The sequence below is a fragment of the Micromys minutus genome, assembly GCF_963924665.1.
Source record: "Micromys minutus genome assembly, chromosome: 11".
Classification (NCBI taxonomy): Eukaryota; Metazoa; Chordata; class Mammalia; order Rodentia; family Muridae; genus Micromys; species Micromys minutus.
In genome coordinates this window covers 50,375,130-50,399,991 of record NC_137980.1, presented here as the reverse complement: position 1 = coordinate 50,399,991, position 24,862 = coordinate 50,375,130, and the positions used below count along the sequence as shown (strand labels likewise).

General features: G+C 53.3%; 1 protein-coding gene across 1 annotated transcript in view; it reads right to left on the bottom strand.

The window, feature by feature from the left end:
* The window catches only part of MTCL2 (microtubule crosslinking factor 2), a 62,473-nt gene extending 42,174 nt beyond the window's left edge, over window positions 1–20,299 (bottom strand). Inside the window, exons 1-2 of the mRNA XM_080925110.1 lie at window positions 19,497–20,299; window positions 1,382–1,606 (exon numbers count right to left, since the gene is read on the bottom strand). Of these exons, the coding sequence (XP_080781236.1) occupies window positions 1,382–1,606; window positions 19,497–20,171 (900 nt within the window). The 5' untranslated portion in view covers window positions 20,172–20,299. The remainder of the gene's footprint in view (window positions 1–1,381; window positions 1,607–19,496) is intronic.
* Window positions 20,300–24,862: the final 4,563 nt, after the last annotated feature.

The window sequence follows — 24,862 nt, the reverse complement described above, 5'->3', positions numbered from 1 at the left end:
GGGGTGGGCAGAAGAAGCGCGGAGATCCTGATTGGCTAGTTCAAATCCCAACAGAAGGGGCTCCTCCCCTCCTCCTGGAGGGCTGAGCCCCACCCCCGTCCCAGCTGCTCAGGCCCCGCCCACCAGCCTGCTCCCCATCCTCTCTTCTCGGTAGGCTTGGCTAGGGTCCCTCCCAGAAATCCTCAAAGACCAGGGCCCAACCGCAGATTTGCCTGAACGGCTCCACTCTTTCCCTCCCTGCTCTGTCTCCTACCAATGAGGGAACTGGAGGGTTGTTTGGTTCTGTTTTCCGCGGCTTTTTTTTTTTTTTTTAATGGTTTTGATTTTTTTAGATAACAGGATCCTGGTGTGCAGTCAAGAAAACTGGCTCCACACAGGTACACAGGCTTGCGTGGGGTCGCAGCCTTCCTAAATCAACACTGGTCCTTTCTGAATGGTTTGCAGGGCTGGATTCTCAGGGCTTTTCCAGCAGCAGGTGTGCGTGGCTGGCTCAGCACCTGTCTGCCCTCGGGGACCCTTGGAGTCCTAGATCAGCGTCTTCTCCCCTGGGCTACCAGCAGTACTCCTTGGCTCCTCCCACTTCTGTACCAATCCCAGCACCCTCGGCTCCCTGTTCACATGGGACTGAGTTCTGAGAGCACAGGTCAGGATCCCCAGGTTTTGGGGCTTTCATAAGACTGGCAATGGGGACTTCAGTCCTTGATCCCTGGCCTGTCTGAGTGGAGCCATTCCTCCTTGCTTCTTAGACAGAGGAGCAGCAGGGTCCAGCAGTGAGGTCTGAGAGGTGGATGAACCTGACTTTTGACCCCTGGATAGGTGCTTTTCTCCTCTGAGGCCCAGCACCGTCCTCCGGAAAACTGATGCAGTAATAATAGCTCCTCACTGGCAGTCCCTCTGGTGTCTTAGCCAGGGTTTCAATATCCTGGATCGTATGTCCTTATACCCATTTTGCAGATGAGAAAATCGAAACATAGATGACTTGATCAAAATCCCAAAGCCCAGGTATACTGGAGCCCAGCTCTGAACCATCCCAGTCCAGCTACAGTCCCTCCATTAAGAAGCCTATGAAGCTGTTCAGGGAGCACAAGTAGGGGCTACTCAGAGGCCAAAGCCACACACAAGGCAGACACACAAGAAACAGCCTCTTCCTGCTTCAGAAGGGCTCTTGTCATACCTCTTTCAGGATATCCTACTTGGGAGCACCTGTTGATCCACCAGGGGTCCCCACTTTAAAGATGGGGAAACTGAGGCCCAGAGAAGCACGAAAAATTGCTCAAGGCAAGCAGTAAGCCACAGGGCTAACCTGGATCCCCCAATGGGGTTCATGATCCAACCACCCAACGAGGGCACCTATGAAGGTTGTCGGAAACCCCAGACTGACCTTGACGTCCTGTTCTAGACCACGGATGAGTTCACCATCAACCTGGCCTGTCTGGGCAGCCCGGAGGCTGCGGCGTTCAGCTTTACGCAGTCGGTACTGCAGGATGCGACAGGTCTTGCTGGCTTGGTCCAGCTGCTGCCGCAATTCCTGCAGCTGGTACACGTCTTCCTCCATGTAGACGTCCCGCATCTCCAGCATCTCAGCCCGTAGCTCCTCGATCTCATCCTTCGGGAAAAAGAAATGGTCAGATTCCCAGATGCCACGGCAGTAGCCAGGGTGCCTGAATGCTGGCCACACTCAGCAAGCAGACCTGGAGGTCTGGGGTTATAGGCTGAACACCACCACCCAAAGTCAGCCACAGCTGGATTTCCAGGATCGTAAATATATGCCTTCTGTGGCAAAGGGGGCTTTGCAAATGAGACTAAGAGAAGGGTCTCTAGACAGGTGTATTATTCTGGACGATCTGGGTGGGCCCTAGGAGGGAAGCTAGTGGGGGCCAGCAACATGAGGGGGAAGTGGAGGAAAGACAGATGGCTCTACAGGTGGAGAAAGGGCCAACGGCCGAGGAATGCAGGAGACCTCCGTAAATGGGAAACATCTACAAGGGGAGAAAGGCCCAGGAGAGGATGCTGCTTGTCATAGAGCACTCAGCAAACATGCAGCCTGCCAGGACTCGAGTCTCAGAAACCTGGAAGATAATCTACCCCCCATCACTTGCTATAGGTTGTCTTCCTCATGGCTCTACTGGGAAGTGGTAGACCATTTTTTAAGAGGCGAGGGCACGACATCTTTGGAGAGGGTCCTTGAAGGGCTACTGATAGCCTGTGCCCTCCCTCCTTGCTTCCTGGTGGCCACGAGGTGAGGGCCTCCTGGCCATGCTCTCCCTGCCTTAATGCTCTGTCAGCAGGCACAAAATGACCTTGAACGGAAGCTTCCAAAAGCACAGAAAATACAGCCTCCCTTCTCTTGTCTCGGGCATTTTGTCATAGTGATGGAGGAGACAGTAGAGGAATGTTGCAGAAGCAATGGGAAACCCACGCCAGGGATCCACTCCACCAATGTTCCTGAGTGTCTACATAACCGGCACTGTGCAGCACACAGCCTGGTTTGGAGAACAAACTGAACAAAAGAGCGAATTCAGATACTGTTACGAATTCAGATACTGTTACGTATCATGGAGGCAAAAATATCAAAGTAACAATGTGAGTTACACATCAGTGAACAGTGAAGTGGAAGATATGGCAGTGGGGGGTGGTCTTAGGAGACATGGTCAAGGAGGCCACCTCTAAAGAAGGAACATTTAAACCGAGGCAAGAAGCAACGTCCACAAGAGTTCCAGGAAGAGGGAACAGTGTGTACAAAGGCTCAGAAGTAGACAAGAACTCAATGTATCCAGACACACCAAGAGGTTGAGCAGTGGTGCAGGCCTTTAATCCCAGCACTCGGGAGGCAGAGGCAAGCCCATCTCTGTGAATGAGGACAGCCTGGTCTACAGAGTAAGTTCCAAGATAGCCAGGGCTACATAGTAAGGCCCTGTCGCAGGTGGAAAAAAGAGATACGTCAAGGGGACAGGTAAGATGGGTAAAGGTGCTGGCCACCAGGCTTAGGGGCCTGAGTTTGATCCTTAGGATCCACATGGTAGAAAAGAGGAGAGAACCAACTTCTGTAAGTTGTCCTCTGACCTCCTCATGTGTTCTGTGGCACACACATATAAAAAAATAAATGTAATTTTAAAAGTATATTTGTTTGTCAGGAAATTGGCAAAATGCCTTTAATCCCAGCACTCATGAGGCAGAGGCAGAAGGATCTCTGAGTTCAAGGCCAGACTGGTCTATAGAGTGAGTTCCAGGACAGCCAGGGCTACACAGAGAAACCCTGTCTTGAAAAATCATTTTTTAAATCAAAAGTATATTTATTTAGTAATGGCATATATATGTAGTCCTGGCATTTGAAAAGAGGCAAAGGCAGGAAGGCAGGATCTCAGAGTAGAGTGGTCTAATCTCAGACCAGGCCAGCCTGGTCTATACAGAAAGCTGTAGGCCAGCCAAGTCTTATACATAGTAGGTCTATTGTCTAAAAAAAGCTTGTGGGCTAGAGAGATGGCTCAGTGGTTAAGAGCACTGACTGCTCTCCCAGAGGTCCTGAGTTCAATTCCCAGCAACCACATGGTGACTCATAACCATCTGTAATGGGATCTGATGCCCTCCCTCTTCTGGTGTGTCTGAAGACAGCTACAGTGTACTTATATACATTAAAAAAAAAATACATCTTTAAAAAAAAAAAAAGCTTGTGTTTGTATGTTTGCCATTGTTTTAAAGTTTGAGCAAGAGTCAGGCATGGGGATATGGAATTAGAAAGATCATGATGTCACAACCAGCCTCATCTATGTGAGACTGTCCAAAACCAAACAATAAGAACAGGAACAACCAACGCTGGGGAAGTAAAGGGCTCAGCCATACAGGGCTCGGAAGGTCTGTCTGAGTTTATGTGACGGTCTTACAGGTGACCTCTGTCACAGCTCCCATCAGCACCTCACCCTCCTCAGCTCATCTGAAATGGCTTAACAGTTGGTCTCCCAGTGACAGTGGGAGGAACCTAAAGATGGCCCTACCTGCCTGCCCCCCACACCCAGCACCTGCTTAGCCTCCTTAGCAAATGAATGAATGGATGAAAACGTGCCTAGCTAATGAAGAAGAATAAGAGAGACTTCTCACTGTAAGATGGGACGTGACTCCCAGACACTACACGGAGGGGAATGTGGATGCCTTGCAGAAAAAACACATAATTACGTCTCATAAGAAATATGGAAACTGGCCGGGAGAGATGGCTCAGTGGTTAAGAGCACTGGCTGCTCTCCCAAAAGGTCCTGAGTTCAATTCCCAGCACCCACATGGTGGCTCACAACCATCTGTAATGAGATCTCATTCCCTCTCTTGGTGTGTCTGAAGACAGCAACAGTGTACTCATATAAATAAAATAAATAAATCTTTAAATAAAAAAATAAGGAAACTGGGTCACAAACACAAATAAGATCTACTGTTAGCTTGAACAAAATTGCACACAGAGGGGAAACTGAGTCATCAGGAACGAGACCCTGACAAGCACTCTGCCCCCAGAAGTGCACAAGGCTGGTACCGACAGAGGCAGGGAGCCAACCAGGAACAGAAAGGCCACTCTGCAGTGGACACCCATCTGGAGGCTGAAGTCCCCCAAGGAGGATGGGAAGAAAGAGAGGGTGTAGAGGTGGGTTCTCCTCTGCTCTCCACACCCTTGGCTCGCCCCAGGGGTCTTCATAGTCTGGAAAATGAAATGTGGAGACCTCTCCTCACACCTTCCTGCCAGTGGCCACTGGAAGGTGCACAGGCTGTAGGTCCATACTGCAGTGGGACCAGACTATGCCTGGCCGCAATGGCTCCTGTTGGGGAAGAGGTGTGGCCTGCTGGGTTGATGGGCAGGTAAGAAGCCAAGTTATCCAGGCCACAGCACACCCAGGGGTCCTTCCATCCATCTGCCTAGTTTCTGGAACTATTTCTCAGAACCCAGGAAAGGAAGACAGGAGTGACAATTTGGCAGCCCCACCCCCACCACATGCTGTCTCTCTCAGCTCACAACTAATCCAAGTATCCCTACTCGCAGCGCCAGGCTGTGTCCTAAGGGTGTGTTCACCAGCAACCCCAGAGTGGGTGACCCTGCCGGCTGTCATCTCAAAGGACACCGAGTCACCACCCCACACCATGCCAAATGGGTAGACCAGAGTGGACGAGGAGGAAGTGAGACAGTCGGTGGGAGAAATGGGGAAGTGAGAAGCCCATGCAGCAGCTCAGCTGGCAGGGAAGGGGGCAGGAAGGAAGGGGCAGGAAACGAAGGCAGACAGCTACATCCATGGCCCAGGCTGCAGGGGTCCATGGACCCAATAGGTCAGAATGAGTCAAGGGGAAACATGGGCACACTCACACTTAAGCTGTCGAGACCCATGAGCAGATGTGTGCCACTGAGATCACAGGAGGTGATGTCCCTCCGTATTTTAAGTAACGGGCTTTTGTGAAAGTAGTACATGGTCTAACAGAACATTTTGAAAAATACAAATAAATAAATAAATAAATCCCAATTTCTCTTGGTTCTGAATGACAGTGCTCCCCAGAGTGCTCCAGCTCACTGGTAGCGTCTGCCTAACAAGCTCAGGAATGTGGTTCCACCCTGGCGCTATGCAAACTCCCATATCCCCAATCCTGACCTACGAAATCAGAAACTTTGGGGGCAGATTCCCCGAGTGACTCTGAGGCAAGAAATGCCCTTCTCGCTTTCTTCCCTACACAAGACAGAAGTCTGTCTCGCGGCACAAGTCCCTGGCTCTGAGCCTGACACAGGCGTCTAGGGAAGGAGTGGCTGAACCCCGACAGCTGTCTCTTTGGGGAACTGTCACCACAGTGCAGGCTGTTGTAGACATGCCAGCTCTGTATCTGAAGGGGTTTGGGGGTCTGAGGCCTCTGGGGGCTTGCCCCAGCTGCAGGCAAAACACCCTCCAGTCCCTCCTGGCACGGCTTGAGTTGACAAAAGCGGGCTTGTGGGCCACATGGGCCGGACACTATAGAGCTTAGGCAGAGACTCGGTGTCTGGGGCTGAGGTGGGGGCAGGGAAAAGACAGAGGCTTGGTGTCCACACTCAGTCCAGACATCTTCTGGGCACCTGGGCCCTACAGTCAGGGTTTTTTCCTTCAGAGGCTCTGGGGTGGCAGATCCAGCTGGAAAGAGCTGAGACACAGGCCTCCTGGCTTCTTCACAGACAGTCCAGAGAGGCCCCACAGAGATGCCACCTCTTGAACTATTCTATAGGACACCAAGAAAGAGGTGTCAATCTCATAGAGCAAAGTTCTGAGGTTTCCCCTTCCCAATCTGAGGGCGTTCCACATCTCACCCTTTATCTCAGAAGTAAAATGTGCCCACCTTGGAGTCTGAGGAACCCCAATTCTCAACCCCACACCCTGAAATGAACTAGACCCCTAGACTGTTATCAACCCTAAAGAAGCTGAAGAAAGGTATCAAGCAGTCCCATCGGGATCTGATTTTGTGCTGCCCTCTGTCCCTTGAAGGGGACCATGTCTAAGCCCAGGCTGCAGACAGGGTCTAGGGACAGTGAAGCCCAGCGTGATCGTCCCTTTTCAAAGTTCCTTGGCTCTGTTCAGAAGGCAAGTCTGTTGGTTAGAGCAAGTCTGAATAAAAGCAGGTGACTTTCTGCCTCATTCCACTGGCTTCGGCTTCAGGTCCAAGCCCCTGACCTTTGACGCCTTGCCATCCCCCAATCTGTTCCCTATTCTATCTTCCACCTGCACCCAGATAAGCTAGGACTGAAATGCTTTCCCTGGCCTGCAGGGAGGCTCACAAACACAGGCCCACCCGTGCATTTCTGACTGCTGAATCTCTTCCCAACCCTGTGGGCGGCAGTGAAAATGCTCCCATTTTGCAGAGGGGGCATCAGAGGCGCAGAGAAGTTTCCCAGGGGTATTCAAGCTAGGGAGGGGTGAAGCTGGATTCCATACAAGGCAAGTGGCCGTAGGCCAGGGCACACTCACTGCACATTCTTCCAGCTTTACTCAGGCCGTTAGCTATGCTCCACTGACCTTCACCACGCTAACTCCCAGCTCTCACATCTTTCCAGAACATTCCTCTCCCCACTGATCTGATTCAGAACCTACACCCCAAACTGCACGGTCTCTGATGATAATGTCTTACAGTTGTATTTGCTTTCTCCCCACCTTTATGCCTCTAACTGCCTGAGGAAAGGCAGGGTAGGGTAAGGCTGGGTCTCACTCACTTCTGATCCCCTATATCCCTAGGATGTGGAGTGCAACAGGCCCCATGGGAAGTTGTGAAAGAAAGAGAAAGAATATTGTCCTGCCTCTCTCCATAGCCTGGAAGACTTCTGTCCTCTTGACCCCAGATCTAGGGCTGTGTGAAAGGGTAGGTAGAGTCCAGGCAGACCCCTGAGCACCACAAGAGGATAGCAAGGTCTGTCTGCCCAGAGAACCGCCAACTCCCATACATTTCCTACATGTCAAGTGCCTCTCTGTTCACAGTGATCCAAGAGGGCTGCTGGCAGGAAGCAGCCTCTCAGAGACGGCCAGTTCCCAGGACTCCTGAGAGATTGGCCCAGAAGTGTCTCTAGGTTGAGGCTGAGCTGGGGGACCCAACATGAACTCACAATGTTGCTAATAATGTAGCAAGGGACTTCATAGTTTATACAGACATCCTGGTGAATCATCTCATGGGTCCTTGCAGAAAGCAAGGCAAGCCAGGAATCTGTTCTACAGAGAGAGCTGTGTCCATCACAGGGATCAGACCCTGCAGAGCCCACCCAGACAGGCAGAGCCCTGGAGGGAACGTTTCCCTCAGGACCCCTCCTCTGTGTGGCTCCTCAATGAAGTCACACCTTTATTTGCAATAACCGCTCCAATTAGCATCTTCTTCCACGTGCTTTGTTCCATGTTCCACGAACAAAGCGAGGTTGTATCAGAAGCGCCCAAGACTTAGACACCAAAGAAATTGCTAATATTTTCATATCCTATCATGGTTGTTGCAAAAATGTCAAAATATTGTTTATACTCATTAGTACCTTGAAATTAAAGTGATTAAAGCAGCCATCAGAATTCAAGAGTTAACAAACACACATCATAACTGTAGCATACTTTAGGAACTGTTTCAATCTAGCTGGCTTCCTTGCATTTGGAGGTTAACATTGAAAGACATTATCCTGAGGGTCTCAGCAGAGGTTTAACGGGGTCCATGCATAGACTAGGACTCCAGAGCCTCTGTTCTCATGGGAGCATCATAATGTACAAAGCCTGGGTTATTATCCCAGCCCGAGAGCTCCTATCGGAGCATAAGAAGGGAGAATTGGCGCAGGGGAGAGGGCTGCAAGGGCAAAGCGCTGGCTGCGCGGGCACAAGGTCAGACCTCCAGCACCCACGGAAAAAGCCAGGCACGGAGACAGACAGATCCCTGGGACTTCCTGGTCAGCCCTGACTTCAGGTTCAAGGACTGACTGTGTGCCGCCAACATGGCTGTAACATGACTGACTATGTGTGAGAACCTAGTGGGGCGTGGAGTCCTTCCTTGTACAAATGTGCGTGACAGACAGCACTGGACATGACGTCCCTTTGCAGACACACAGCAAGCATAGGCAGTGGGGTCGTCTGACCCCAGGGACAGCTCCAACCCAGAGAAGGATCCAAGGGGACATAAGGCTCCTTATGGACAAGAGGATGGTAGGTGGAGAGCTTTCCTCTCACCCAGGAGTGCCACCGGTGCCACCGTGGAGGCCTGTGGCTATGCCCAGGCAGGGTCAGAAGCTGGGGACTGACAGTCTAGCACCCTGAGCTCCCCAGACTGCACACCTGGGCTTCTGCTCCGTCCCTGCCTCCTAACTTTTTATCTCAGAAACACCGACTACTTGGGCACATCTGGGTATTTGAACACTCAATGTGTGCCCACAGTAGTAGGCCTGGTGGCCAGGCCCAGGTTCCTGTCATGGCTGCCCTCCTCTCACCTCAGTAAGCTACTCCCAACTTAGTACAAAGCGTGCAGTGATTCCTCCCTCCCTCCCTTTCTTCCTCTCTCCCTCCCCCACCCTCCATCTCTTCTCCAGCACTGGGGATTGAACTCAGCATCTCACAGATTAGTACTTGCTCTGCACCCCAGCCCCCAAAGAGATTTTTTTAACAGGTAAAATGTGATTAGAACTGTTTAAACGTTCCCCACTTTGAACCCTCAAATGATTATCAAAACCTGGGGACAGCCCATGTGTCTCCTGACTAAGCTGTGATCCCAGGAAGCCAGCCACAGTGGATACTGTGGGATGCCGTGCATGTGACATTGTGGAGGGGTGAGGTTATGGGACAGAGAACAGACCGATGGTAGACGGACAGCTTTGACTGTAGAGGAAATCTGGCTGAACAATTAACTCTTCTACCCCCCCCCCTTTTTTTGCTAAGTATTAGGCCCAGAGTCTCCCACACATTAAGTCCGGGCTCTGGCCCTGAGCTGCATCCCTAGTTCACAGGTATAATCTATATGCAGTAAAAAACATTCTAATCTATCCAATTAGGGGCCTTGCACAAAGGTCCTTACCACCAAGCTTGACAATTTGACTTTAATTCCAAGAACCCACTTGATGGAGGGAGACAACCCAGTCCCACAAGCCATCTGACCCCCACAGGCACGCCCGCACTCACATTAACTAGAGATGGAAAGGTAGGTAGGTAGACAGATACGTAGATTGGAGAAATCAATGTTAATGTTCCTAGTTTACAGGCGTTAGCCCTTATCTTGACTGGAGTCAACAGTTATAGACCTGAATGTATTTATCAAAACTTATTTTACAGTGAGATCCTTTTTCAAACAGACAAGAAGAAAAGGGAAACAGAGCCTCCTGGGGGGACTCGTTTATCACACAGAACCTGTCCCAGGAGCTCAGAAGCCACCAGCCTGACCCCATGCCCTTCTCACGTCTATGTCCCTCAACCGCCACAACCTCCCTGGGCCACACTCCGGCTGCCAAAGTCTTCCTCCAGCAGCAGAAACCACCTGGCCTGTCGCAGCTTTTGGCCTCTGCCATTCCTGTGTGGGTGGCCTGCGGCACCTCCTGCCCAGGTCTCCTGCAAAAGCCTTGCAGCCTAGCCGTCTCTCCCTCATACTGCATGGCGCAGTTCTATTATTGACGTTTAATTTACTTATTTGTCTGCTTGATTGTGGAAGGCCCATTTGTGTCACAAGTGAACCACCTATGACAGGCCTGGCCCAGGACCCATAGAGGGGCTCAGGAAGTAGCCATGGGCGAACAGTCGGGCTGAGGGGAGGACAGATGCAGCAAACTGTCTTTAGACTCTCAGGCCAATCTCCACCGAGGCCTCAACTCCTAGCACAGGGACACCAGGCCATAGCCAGGACAGATTCTAAATCTTACCCAAATATATCATTTCCTTCCCAGTTCTCAGGCAGACTCAGGAATGCACAGGGAAAGCTGAGCTCCATATGGGACAAGGAACGTCACTCGGGTCACCCACTCTACGAAGGACCAGGGGCTCTGCTTTGCTCATCTCCTCCCACACCACTTGGCTACCATGGCCCTCACTTGGGCCAAGGCCCAGGCTGCCTACCCATCTGCCATTCTGGCTCTAGGTCACTTGTCATCCACTCTGCCCCTGGCAACCTAGCCCAGCTATAGAAGAGCTAACCAGCAGGGTGGCCAGCAGTAGCCACAGGGACAGCAGGCCAACCCCACCCAAAAGGCCAGAAAAGCCATCTGCTGTCCCTCCTCCTCCCTGGGACTCCGACAAGGCTCCAGATGAGATCATTGCACTCAGACCCCAAGAGGAGGGCTGCAAAAAGCTTCACTTCCCTCTCAGCTCAAATGCAAACACTCCAGAGGCCGAGGCAGAGGAAGGGGAATTTACAGAGCAGGCACTGAGGCTGAGAAGGACTCTGAGCTCCTGCCTCCCAGTCAGGCTCAACTCAGCTTAGCTTCTTTGGGCAGAGGTCTGGGGAGTTGGGATCAAGCTTCAAAGAGGAAGTCACATCCAGCCAGGTAGCACCAGGTCACAGACTCTCAATGCTCCCGTTCTGTTGGCACTGGGGATGTTTAATCCTAGAGATCTATGGCCCCACTTCTCTGGGCCCTGCCTCTCCAACACCATAGAGAGCAGACAGACAGACGCCAACAGTACAGTTAGTCCCTACGTCCCCACTAGGCAAGAAAGTACAGGAGTTGAGAGTCGGGACTTAGGCTCATTTTTGAGGCTCATAAATGGGACAACAAAAGTAACAAAAGCTGGCGCTTCCTACAGTGTGGCACGTGCCAGACACCAGGTAGAGATGAGAAACCATTGTCTCTTTCCTCAGTGATAATCCTTCGTGGCAAGCTCTATTCGTGCCCTTCCTACTTCACAAGGAAGCAAACTGAGGCTGAGGGAGAGAAGGCCCCACAGCCAGTGAGGTGGTCTCCAGGCCTCCCCCCCTTCTCTCTCTCTCCCTCTCTCCTCTGTCTCTCTGTCTCTCTGTCTCTCTGTCTCTCTCTCTCTCTCACTCTCTCCCCTCTGTCTCTCTTCTCTCTGCCTCTGCCTCTGTGTCTCTGTCTCTGTCTCTCTCTGTGTGTTGGTCAAGAACAGAGAGACGGTCAAAAGGCTCCTGCCTACCCAAGGTCATATCTGGTTTGTCACTGCCCTATTCACAGCCTAGGGGCTGTGCTACTGGGCACACTCAAGGGAGCACAGACACTGTCTCTCCGGTCCTGCCGAATGCACAGGAAGGAAGGCAGCTTTGGATCAGGATTTGTTGACAACATCCCCCAACCTCTGGGCTTCAGCCAAGTCTGTAACAGAAGAGGGCAGGGAATTGAGGATTTAAGAATCACAAGAACCACACAGCCTTGAATCCCTCTTGTCATTTCCAGCCGATGTGACTAGCAAGCAAGGTGACGTAATGTTCTTTGGGCTGCGGTTTAAGCCTGGTTAGAAGAAAGGGGCTAAACACTCTGAAAGGTCCATGCTGCCATGCAGAAGCAGGAGTGGCTGCTGTGAAACCAGAAATGACTGGTTAACCAATCCAGTCACTGTGAGCTAAATGCGAGGAGTCCCCACCTAACACAGGAAACCTGGCTTGGAGTAGACCCCAGGAGCTCAAGGAAAGGGGACAGGGGAATGGATCAGGTACTGAAAAGGCAAAGAAGGCACCGGGGCATCTGAGCGGAAAGGCTGGAAAAGCATAACTTAAAGGTAGCTCAGCCTCAGCCATGGGCCGGGACAGGATGGGTGGTGCCAGGAGTCTGGTGCTACTGAAGAGTCCAGAAGAGCCAAGCAGGTTCAAGCAGTTGGGCAATCACACCACACACACACTCACACACACACACTCACACACACACACACTCACACTCACACACACACTCACTCACACACACACTCACACAAACACACACACAAACACACTCACACACACACTCACACACACACACTCACATACACACACACTCACACACACACACAAACACACACACATTCACACACTCACACACACACACACACACACACACACGCGCGCGCGCGCGCGCGAGCCACCTTTATTCTCATCTGTGGCTCAGGCAGGAGACTCTTTACCACTATTTTGGAATGGAGTCCCAGGGTGATCCTCCACCACTAAGCAAGCATCACCAGGTTGCAAGTGAGGCACAGGTTCTGGCCATGGGGGAGGAGTGACTTAGGGTAAGTGAGCTGCAAAGGAGACATGTGTCTACAGATACCCACAATGCAAATGGCTCCACACATCTCCCAGACAGAGAGGCACATCCAGAGGGAGGGGCAGCCTGAAACCCAGGTCCCAGGGTTCTCTGGGGCTAGATGCAAGCCTGGGACTGTTGAAGGGTAAGGGTGAGAATCAGGGTGAGTGGAAAACAGAGGGGACCAACTCCTCAAATGGTGGCTCCCTCCTGATGAATGTCCACAGCGACAGTGCAGGACATTTCATAGGGCGGAGGCTCATGAAGGGAGACACAAAGCAAAGCGCAGGCCCAGAGTTGCAGCCCAGGCTCGTTCCAGATCCCGTGTGTTTAGTCCTTTTGACTGAGCTGAGGGAGAGATGGGCATTAGCTTCTACCTCCTGGGACTCCTGCCCCACCTTGGGGCAGCCAGCGAAGACAGCCACAGTGCTGGTCCCAGGGGTTCCGCCTTCCTGCACCAGAGGGGTGTGTATTGACTACAAATGATGTCATGTGTTGGAGGACAGGGGTTGGCCACAGTTAGAACTCTGGCTGCCAGCCAGGCATTTATTTGCCTTGAACTTAACCAGACCCTTTTCTGGAGTCTCCCTCTGCTACAGAGGCTACCTGGAGCCTCGGGTCCCTTCCATCTTCTGTATACAGGACAGTGATGCGCTCTCATGCACCTGAACTCTTATCTCCCCCCAAGTGTTTGCAAGAAAGGGATTGAATTCCCACTATACAGACTGGAAGACTGAGGTTCCAAGAAGCAACAGGCACAAGAATAAAGCAACAAGGTACAGCTTGGCCTCAGACCTGATTCTAAAGACAGAGTGTGCCTATGGGACCTCATAGTCTTCCTTGCTTCTGTCTTCATTAGCACCCTGAGGTAGCAGCAGTTTTGTGCCTAGTGCTAGGGCCACATGGCCCCAGCTCTGCTATAAACCAATAAAGCTGTCTTCCAACCAGGGGTCTACTGCCCAGGCACCTAGTGCCCTTCCTAAGTACCCCCTACCCACCCTCTAGTTCCATGTCTCCCACATCCGTGACTCAGCTCCCTCTAGCTTCTTTCCTTCCTCCCCCGTCCTTTCCTAACAGGGTCTCACTCTGTAGTACCAGCTGGCCTTGAACTCCTGTCCCAGCTTCCTGATTGCTAGGACTGAGTGTATGGACCACCGCACCTGGCTCCAGCTCTCCTTTGTAAACCTACCATCCATTTCCAGGCCAGAATCACAGCTAATCAATTAGGCACCCATAGCTACCTAATGAGCCCCTCCAATGCTGTGGGCCCTGCTCCAGAAGCTGCACACCAAGACAGCCACTCAAGCAAACCCCCTCCTCCTCCGGGAAGCCTGCTCAGCTGCTCTTGGGTGCCTATACCTCTTCTCACTTCCTTAAGTTCTAAACTAGACATGGGCACCCTCCACAGATCAGGGTGCTGTGGCCTCTGTAACTTGCAGCAGAGGGAGACAGGGTAAGCAGGAAATTCCAAAGGAGTTAGAAAAGTTATCCTGAGGCACTGTTCCTTCTGTGGCAAGCTTGACACATGTCTGTTTCCCTTAGCCTCACAGGGCCTGGGCTCAGGAGTTTGGGGAGCTTTGATGAAGCCTCTCCAGTCACAGAGACCGACAGACTCCACCTGCAGCCTCCTCAGTGGGGCCCCTGGAACCCCAGATCCAGGCAGTCACAAACCCAGTCCTGACTCCTCTCATGGTCCCAGCAGCACACTAAGAAACCTTATGAGCAGCTGGGAACAGAAGGACCGTACACAGTAGCTCCAGGGGGACACTGACCAAGATTTCCTGTATTTGTGTGTGAGGGTGAAATGTCACAGTCAGTGTAAACAGACGTGTGTGTGCATGAGCAGGAATGTCTGGGTGCCCTGGTTAAAGCAAACACCATGTCTGACATTTGCATGATCAACCCTTGTGTCAGTGCTAATGTGTGTGGAGGTTGGGTCCCTCTTGTCTGTGAGGGCATCCATCTGAAATCTGTTAAACCTCAGGCACATGGGCAAAGGTTGCTTTCTCTCTGAGGAAGGGGTGGCTCTGGGTACCAAGGTAAGCCAGCGTCTGTGGCACCAGACAAGGATGCTATGGATGCTGGTGTGTATAGATAATGTCTATGTGCACTTATGTGCATGTACAGGGACTTCCTATGTCTGAGTGTTTCCAGGCTGTGTGGAGGAGTGTGTGCTTCCCAGTCTCCAGCTGGGATGTGTTGTGTTTGGTAGTGTGTGGCATGAAGGGTCTGTCTATCACTTTCCGTGTGGATCCACAGTGAACGTGCCTAGAGGCTGGCTTCTGGAAGCATATAGCATAAGTGAGTCACTGAATGTATACATCAGCCAGGCATGAGTAGCTGTGGGTGTCTAGGCTCCAGCTTTGAATAAGTGTACATGTGTTTATGTGTGCAAGATTGTGTCCAGGGACACAGGCCCAGCCCCTTGCAAAGTACGCTGGGCTTTGTGGTCTCCTCCAGCCACAGCAGCTGCCGCCCACATTTTCCATCCTGCTGGAGCTACTCCCTCAACCTCCAAACCTTGCCCCCAGCCAGAAGCTACAACTCAGGGTGGGAACCAGAGGACTTTGCTGACAAGGTGGCAGGCTGGGTCCCTCCTTCTTCTCCAGAGCTTTGAAGGAACTGCCTGAGGCTTGCCACTCAGAAAACCCAGGGATATGTCAGAGGAAGGGAGGGAGGAAGAGAGGAACGTTGGGGAAGGACGTGACTGGGTTGGCACATTTACTGAGCAATGGACATGCATCCTCAAAATAAAGAGGTCCAGGACAATCCAACCCCCATTTTACAGGTGTGATTCCCCCCCAGAGGTACACTCCCACCTTTAGGCTTAGATAGATATCAGCCTTTTAGGGCTTTGTTTTCTGAGACTCAGTTTTCTTAGCCCAAGCTGGCCTTGAACTCACTATATTGCCGAGGATAGCCCTCCTATGCCTCCCAAATGCCAGGATTACAGGCATGTGCCAGCCAGCTTTCCTGGCTTATTCGAGTCTAGGGATGGAACCAGGGCTTTGTGTATGCTGAACAGACACTGTCCTAACTGAGCTTACTCACCATGGCTGCCTACAAATCTTAGCCTGGCACCCGGCCCATAGGATTCCTCTCACCAACCTCTATCCAAGACCAGACATGTCAGTAGCAATCAAAGGCACAATCTCCTGCCGGCCACACAGCAGAAGGAACTGGACCAAGACAGAACAGCAGGGTCGGAATGTGGGCTCTACCACAGAGTCCTGGAGCCTCCACTTGCCCATATATATAATGGCAATGGACAGTCAGGAAGAGCTTTTCCCTGGGACCCTGTGAATGGCATGGAACCCCCAGGAGGGAGCCTTGGTTCCCCACTGCCAATGTGTGCAGTGGGAAATGTGATCTTGCCTTTCTATCTTGGTGAAGCAGCACTCCATCTATTACCCCTCAAGGCTCAGGACGCCCACTCTCCCGGCTCCTCCCAGTTCCTCCAAGAATGAACACACAGATATCCCGTCCGCTCATTGGCTCAAAATCTTAACAGTTCCTCACGAGACACAAGGTTTCTTCACTATTTGCATCTCCCCGATTCCTGAGAAAAATCCTTGGAGAGTGTCCAGGCACACCCCGTCATCTCCATTATACAAATGAAAAACAAAACGAAACAAAACAAAAGCAGCTCAGAGAGGCCCAGCCACTTGACCATGAACACACAGCAAAAGTAAAATCAGAGCTTCAAGCCAGATCTTTGCGCTCCAGTACTCTGAGATACCACATGGCACATGGGTAAGTTAGTGGTCACAGGGACCTCAGACCACGGGGTCAAAATCAAACACAGTTAACCTGGCAGCTCTGCAGCTAAAGCCATATTTCTGGGTCCTGAAAACTCCAGTGGATGACCCTCAGACACCTTTCCTGGAAGGGACCCTATGTCAGGCTGTAGCCACCACACATATCTCTCCAGTAATCACAACCAACACTCCGAACCACTAACGTCATGGTCCCCCACAAACCCTATGCCTGTATCCAGGCTGCTCTCTGAATAGCTCAAGTGACACCAAGCTCGACACCTTCCCTGGAGAAGCGCTTTCCTTCTTTTCACTGGCAGAGGTTGATGTTCTGCTCTCTCTAACTTGGGTCCTAGAGCAGGGATTCTTCAGACAGGAGACATGCAGTTACCCATGGGTCCTTCCTGGTTGACCCACACCCTGCACTCCTGGCACACACACACTGGGAGGTGAACCTGACCAGAGAGAGGCAGCCGGAGGCCAGAGCATTCCCTGGGCTCGTAAGGTCAGTGCGCAGTACACACACCGGGGATTTGGAGTCATTTTCCTTCTAACCCAGTTTCTGTACCTCAGACGTAAAGTGGTTCAGAGAAACAGGAAACACTCAGGAGACCGCTTCTCCCTTACTCCCAGCCCTGGCGGCCTGGAGCAGGTCCCCTTCCTGCTCTGGCTACAGTCAGCCCCTGGCACTGTGACACCTACTGTAGGAAGCTGCACTGTAGGTGTTCAGTCCACACTCCAGGGATTTCACTGTTTCTCCGTGAAGGCAGACACAGTCCTGCAGAACCGTACGGCCACTGCCTGAATGCATGCAGCGAGAGTCAGCATGGCTCCCCTCCTCACTTGCCCAACTTTCTCAGCCTAGAACGTTCTTACTGTAGCTCCTTATTTGGCTGGCTCCATCACCTCCATGAGTTCTCCGCCCCATCTCCACAAAGCTCACCCTTATTCCCAGGCACATTGTGTTTTGTTGTGACTGTTGTTTTAACTCTGGTGTCACTGAGGCTCCCCCAAGTTCAGTCATGCTCCAAAATCTGCTCTAAGCAAACAGTGAGTAAGTGAGTGGATGGATGGATGGATGGATGGATGGATGGAAGGAAGGAAGGATGGATGAATGGATGGATGGATGGATGGATGGAAGGATGGATGGATAAATAGATGGATGGATTGATGGAAGGATGGATGAGTTTGAGGTCAGGAGGAAGACCCCAGCCTGCTCCCACAGAATCCACAAAAGAATGCAACAGATGCACAAGGAACCATGTTCTCCACCCTGAGAGTGGCGGAAGACCCCAGCCTCCGCATCTAAAGTTTCCTACAGCACCAAATGCTCTACCTACATGGGCAGTTAATCTTTAAAGACGATCTGTGTGTACTTGTTTAATTCTGAAGATGAGAAAGCTCAGGTCCAAACACAGTAAGTAATGCGCCCAAGATCATACAGCTATGGATCCAACAGCGGCCCAAGTCTAATGCACAAAGACTCAAAGGAATGGATGGCAGAAACCGAGGTTCAGTCTGGAACTGGAACTCAGCCAGGTCCTGGTCTCTAGGAGAACCTAGACTCAACCCTCAGCCTTCTGGGACCACCTTCCCATCTGCATACTGGTGGGCGGCCTCTGTCTGACCACTTCCTGGGAGCACAGGAAAGAGACCAGGATCTGGGCAGGAAGAAAGCAAACACAACTATGAGCTCTCCTCATTTTCTGGAGGAAGGTGCTCAGGTCCAGGTGTGAAGTAGCTCAGGCTGGGAATTCAGGAAGCCACTAGGAGCATCCCAGGAGGCTGTCTCCATCCTCACCCCTCCACTCTTACAGCTAACTTCAGAAGACTCCACCCACTAACTGAGCCTCCCCTCCCTAAAGTCCACACTGAGTAAGGCCTCTGTGAAGACTTATACTCCCATTTAACTCCAAGAGAATGGAAGCCTGGCCTCGGGAAGGCCCAGGCTACAAACAGGTGGTGATCCTTTGTTAGACAGACCTGTGTCCTCCAGTGTACAGTTTACGGAGAACATGCTGGATAGAGGACCCCAAGGAAAGCAAGAGCAACACCCTAAGGAAGAAGACACCCTGCCCCAGACAGATGAAGCAAGAGACAGTTAAGGCTGCAGGGCAGACATGTCATTAGAGTCCTGTCAACTCCATGGCTCCTGGCCAGGCCACTCTGGGTGTCATGCCAGGCCATCAACTGTCAAGTGCAGACAATACTGTGGCGTCTCCAGCAGTGGCAGTACAGCCCATGAAGATTCCAGCTTCCCATGGCAAGGCCAAGCAAGACCGTCCCCATAGCTGCCACCGTGTTAAGGAACAGGCAGCCAGAGCGTGGGCTGCACCTCGGTTGCCAGTCACAGCCGACTGCTTCTCTCAGACAGCCCTTCGGTCCCACACACAGAGGGAATACCCCTAGCCAGCGGGGCAGTTTCCCTCTTCCCACAGGGAGCGCAGACCAAGTCTGCCCAAGCCACTCTCAGAGGGGACAGAGGACAATATCCTGGGATTGAGGAAGTGGCCTCTGAACCAGTTCTCCCACGACATCATCCTCCCAGGCTGTGGGACCGTTAGACTGGGCGGAAGTGGACTCACGCCAAGGGGATGTTCCCAGATGTCACGCTTTCAAATTGGATCCGCCCCAAAAGGCAGGCGAGGACAGGCCTGCCGGGGGAAGCCCTGGGTAAGGACTTAGAATGGTGTTCTGCCTCTCCTTGCCAGGGGATAGCCACGGTTCCCCTGGCAGCCCGACACAAGAACAGTGGTTCCAAAACAGAGAGCCGGGAAGGCCTGCTGACCTGGGGGCGGGGTCCTGGGCAGCTTAAAGTGGAGGTCAGCCCTGGTTGACTATCCCAACTAACCCATCCGAGCATCTCTAAAACAGTTGTACTGTGGGTGGGAGAGTGCACATGGGGTTCGGGTCCCTGAGTTGGTGTCTTATCCATAATCCCCCTCATGAGTGGGAGGAGAAGGTGGGGCACTCTCCCTGCTAGGTCAGCGCAAGCAGCGTTAAAGTGGCTGCCTGTGGCCTCAGGCCCTGGGGCTCTTGAGCCCGGATGACCAGTCCTCCCCCGTCCCTGTGACTCCCCTTTTCCCCTGGGTCCACACCTTGAGATAGTCGTTCTCAGAACGCAGCTCTTCCAGCTCCCGCATCAAGCCTCCAGGCCCACAGTCCAGCATCTCTTCGGTGAGGTCGGAGAAGGCTAGCGAGGCGCTGAGTGGCAAGCGGCTGCTGCCCACCGACGATGCAGCCACCGACGGCTCATCGGGGGAGGCGGGCGGCCGCGGAGGCTGCTGTCCCGACGGCGCGGGCTGGGGCGGCTGCCCGGTGCGGGTCCCCGCAGGGCCGCCCGCCGCAGACTCGGCGTCGCTGCTCAACGCCAGCTCCAGGCCCAGCAGGCGCGCCTCCTCCGACGCGCAGTCCGACACCTCGGAGCTGCTGTCCGTGAGGCTGGGCGGCGGCGGCGGCGGGCGGGGCCCGGTACCGGGACGAGGGCGGCCCTTGGCGCGGACCCCCGTGCGCACCCCGGCCACCCGCGGCCCCGTGCCCCGGGCACCGGGAGCCACCGCGCGCCCCTTCTTGTCAGGCCTCGCGGAAGACGCGGCGCCACAGGCTGTAGCGACGCCCGGGCCTGTGCCGCGGCGGCCTTTGGCTAGAGACCAGCCGGCCACGTCCTTGGGCCGGGCTGGCGAAGGCGCGCGGTGGCTCTTCTTCTTCTCCGCGGCGGGCGCAGGCGGGGGGCCGAAGCCTCGCGTCGAAGACTCTCCTGCTGGCGCCTCCATCGCGGCCTCCCCGGGTCTCAGCGAGCGGCACGCATGGCCCGGGAGTGGCCGGCCTGGGTGTCCCTGCGGCGGGTCTCGGATGCGCTCTCGCCGCTCAGGCCGCGACTCCGCTCCGGTCTCCTGTGTCCGGGGGCTGCGCTCGGGCCCTGCCCCGCGCCGCGCGGCCTCTCCGCCACTCTGTGCTCGCAGCGCGCGGCCCGATCTCCTCCAGGCGCCGCGACTCCGGCTCCGGCTCCGCCCGGTGCCCGCCCCCTCCGCCTCGCCGCGCCCCCGGAGCGCGCCCGGACCCCGACTGCAGCCTGCTCGGCGATCGCCGCCTCGGACTCCCAGTCCGGCTGAGGCCAGGGCCCCGGCTCCGCCCGGCGCGGCCCGCCCCCCACGCAGCCCCGCCAGCTCCCCGCCCCGCCGCCTTGGCTCGGGGGCGCGCGGCTCGGCGAACAAAAGGCGGACGCGGCGGGAGCAGCAGGGAGGGACTCGAGCGGGGAGCGAGGGAGGGATCCGCGAAGCAACAGCGACCCCCTCGAGGGTCAGGCGGGCCTGGGCAGCCGCGGCCTCGGCTCGCTCCCGCCGCTCCGGGCCAGCGGCAGCTCCGCTGCGGGTTGGGGGATCACACCCGGCCGAGGAGTCTGGAAGCCCAGCGTCGCCGTGGGGACCTCGTGGACGGCAGGAGAGAATATTCCCCGGCAGAGGCCTCGCGGACCTCAAAGGGCCGGAGCCAGCATCCATGCACACCCAGCACCGCGCAGCGCGCCCCTTGTGGGTGCTGAGCCTGCGCGAACTCCGCCCCCTTTAGCTGGGCATGACAAACGACCCCATCCTATAGAACTGTAAACTGAACACGATCTGGCACGTGGTCGGCTTTTGATCAACAGAAGAAGCAGGATGGACCCTGAGTCTCATGCCTCCGGAGTGTGTTAGACTCCTACCCCGTCTGTCTGTCTGTCCGCTGCCGTGGGGACTATGGCGCCCCGTGTGCACACCCTAGTCGCCTATGAACCCGAGCATAGTCTTGTTTCCCCGACCCCAATTTCAGGGTCTTTGCGATAAACTTCAGGCTGTGCCTTGAGGATGCTTGGGGGGGGGGGGGGCACGAGGGACAGGCTCTGGGCCGGTTGGGGGCTGGAATGGGCTGAAAATTGTGACCCTGAATACCAACAGGGTCAGGTCGTCTCTACCCCCACGGACTCCAAGGTCCCAGTCTTAGTGGACGTGGTTTCTTTCCTCTTGAGCTACTTCGACAAACAGTTGATTTCTCAAGTTCCCTCACACCTTCCTCACCTCTGTCCCCTCTCTCCTCACTGTGCCTAAATCCTAGTAAACTTGGCCCTGGGAAGGTACATTCGCATGGTGGTTGCCCAATCTCTTGCCACCCAAAAGGGTAGCCCCTACACGCATGCACAAACACACACACACATGCACGCACGCACGCACATGCACACATGCCCTCATGCCCTATGCTGCCTCTTTTTCTTCCTTTAGACCCTTCTCGGTCTTTCTCTCCCCTTCTCCTTTCCCCCTTCTTTTCCATGGGTTCCTCCTCTTCCCTCTTTTCTTTCACTCTGGCTCCTCCCCTTTCTCCCACCCTGACCTACAACACGGCCAGCTGGTTCAAGGACTATTTTTTTTTTTTCTCTTACCCACCCCCACCCCGTCCACACTGAAGTACGAGCAGGTCTGTCATAGCACCAGGATAAGGTTGCTGTGAAGTGATTTGGAAACCCTGGGCTAGAGACCCTGGCGGAGTCCTCCTACACCCAGTCCTCAGAGTCCAGCCTAAGCCTGGTCTAATGTGCCCAAGACAAGTCCACTAGCTTGATTGTCCCTGCTCTTAGGGGCTCGTCACTGAGATACAGAGAGGCTGTGCAGCTCTTGGAAATTGTTGCCCAACTCTGTGCTTCTCCTCCCTCAAACCGCGGGTTTGCAGTGTGAGAGGGTGTGTGCGGGACCATCCTCAGTTGGATAGACACTAATGCAGACCATGCTCCACATTTCAGCAAAGAATCTCAGAATTCTCCCCCGACACCTCTGTCAAGATGGGGTCTCATTATATTGCCCAGCTGGCCCTGAATTCGTGGGCTTAAGCTTTCCACACAGCTCGGAGTCAAAGCCTGTCATCCTCCAAGGGATTGAGGAACTTATGTCTGGTTGCATTCTCCTAAGAGAAGCACATGGATGTGTATTCCAATTGCTCTATTATTATTATTACTATTATTGTTGTTGTTGTTGTGTGTGTGCATGTCACACATATAAATGCACACATGCCATCGTGCACTTGTGAAGGTCAGAGGACAACTTTCAGGAGTTGCTGTTCTCCATCGAACCAATAGCTCTTCTCACAGCGACCCTGGCACTCCCAACAGCCACAGGGTCTGCTTCCTGCCCTCCAGTCTGGGCAGAAGACCACGGTGACATGGTACCTGCCAAGCCTCTCTCTCATGAGCTTCCTCTGTTGCTCCCCCTCTCCGTCCGTGGAATCCACCCGCCCCGTGGAGAGAAATGTTAGGTCTCGTGGGGTGGCCATGTGAAGTCAGTCCCCGGTGGCCACCAGACCTTGAGAGGAGGAGCTTACAGATGCTCATCCTCACTGGTACCCTGGAGCCACCACCAGTGGGGAGTAGAGCAGAAGTGAGTTCCCTCACCAGCCCTGCTTCCCAAACTGCAGAAAACCCTCTAAAGGGACCATGGTTTGCCTGCCCCGTTTTTTTTTTTTTTTTTTTTCACACAGCACTGGGTCACTGGAATGCACAGCCAAAGTCATACAGCCTGGAAGTCGCCTGGTTTGGTTTGTTTGACTGGAGGCTGACCTATTCCTAGGGCCTGCTACTAACTGATCAACGTAGGCACCCAGTGGGCGCTGTAAAAATAATTCGATCAAGGAGGAAGAATTCAACAATAGCTTTAATGGCAGGTTGTAAGAAGTAAAGGGGATGGTGACCCAAACGGAAGATCAGCTCTTCCGTTCCAACTGCCAAGCAGACCGACAGGATAGACACCAAATAGAAGCTAACTCACTAAAGTGAAGGTTTTCATCATACAAATCAGGAAAGAAGTAAGCCACTAGCTGGTAAATGAAACCTGTGTGAGAGGGTTATTGAAGACCCTCTCTGAGGAGGTGACCTCTATGCCGAGTTAGCCAAAGGGCCTGGGAAGAGAATCCGGGGCAGATTGAAAAGCAAGGGCAATGTCCCTGGAGGAGGAGAGAGTGTGACAGATGTTCAGGGAGGGGTGGTTAGTATGACTGGAAGCCCATGGGAGATAAAGGAGCGGAAAGTAGTAACCATGGGCCATAGGCAGCGGATTGGATTGCACCTAATTTACATCCGGAAGTAGATCTCTATGCTGACAAAAACAGATGCTGGCTGAGCTTAGGAGTTGAAGAACATGACTGTGGGGGCTAAGGGAGCTCCGAGCTCCGGTGCATCTAGAAGCCACAGAGAAAGGATGTGCTCTGCTTTGAAGAGCCAGACACTGCTGGCCGGAAGCGAGGGCTCAGGTGATGTCAAGTTCATCTCCCATCACCGGCTTTAGAGGCAGAACAATGACGTCACTGTTTGCTTCAGCAGGAAGTGGAGGCTTGGAGGTGTGGAAGGGTAAGAGAGCCTCGGTTCATAGAGGGCAGGGTCAGTTGAGAATCTGTGGACATGTCCAAAGAGAGGCCCAGAGGGAGGATGTCAGACAGGTGCCACACCCACCTGAGTTCAGAGGATAGCAGCATGGCCCAGTGAACACAGGTGTGTCCCCTTCTGGTCATTGTCTCTTGGTTCTTTTCAACGTGTGTTGCTGAAATCATACAGAATTGTAGATTCTGCCCTCAACAGAGCAAAGGAGACATTCCCCACACATTCCTAAAAACCCTTTGCAAAAAGCGTCCTTTTCATACTTGGAAACAATCCTCAGTGTGAGTGTTTCACCCCCACTCACCTGTCCCCTCCAGTGGATACATTGTTTCCCGAAGGCACTAGGCACAGTGGCATAGACCCTATGATGCCAACATTAAGGAGTGAAGAAGGAGGATCAAGAGTTCGAGGCCTTAAGAGCACTTGCTCCTTATGAAGAGGACCCAGGTTTGGTTCCCTGTACCCACTTGGTGACTCACAACCAACCACCTGTAACTCTAGTCCCCAGGGATCTGAAACCTCTTCTGACCTGCTGGGCATAGGAACACCCAAGGTAGAGACAAGTATGCAAAATGCTCATACACATAAAATGACCCCTCCTCCCAAATATAAGACAACACAGTGAATGCTAGGACAACCCTGACAACTTAGGGAAACCCTCTCTCAAGAAATCAAAGACTGGGACTGGAGAGATGGCTCAGTGGTTAAGATCACTGACTGCTCTTCCAGAGGTCCTGAGTTCAAATACAGGAACCACATGGTGGCTCATAACCATCTGTCATGGGATCTGATGCCCTCTTCTGGTCTGTCTGAAGACAGTGACAGTGTACTCACATGCATTAGATAGATAGATAGATAGATAGATAGATAGATAGGTAGGTAGGTAGATAGAAAGAAATCAAAGACTAGAAATCAACGACTAAGAATATAGCTCAATTATAGAGTGTTTGCTTAGCATGTGAAGGCCCTGGGTTCAATTCTCCACACCATACACAACAAAAGTCATTCCTGGGTGTGGCAGTGGGTGTTCCGAAGGAGACCGTGCAAGTCTGGTGGCAGAGAAAGATGAAGAGA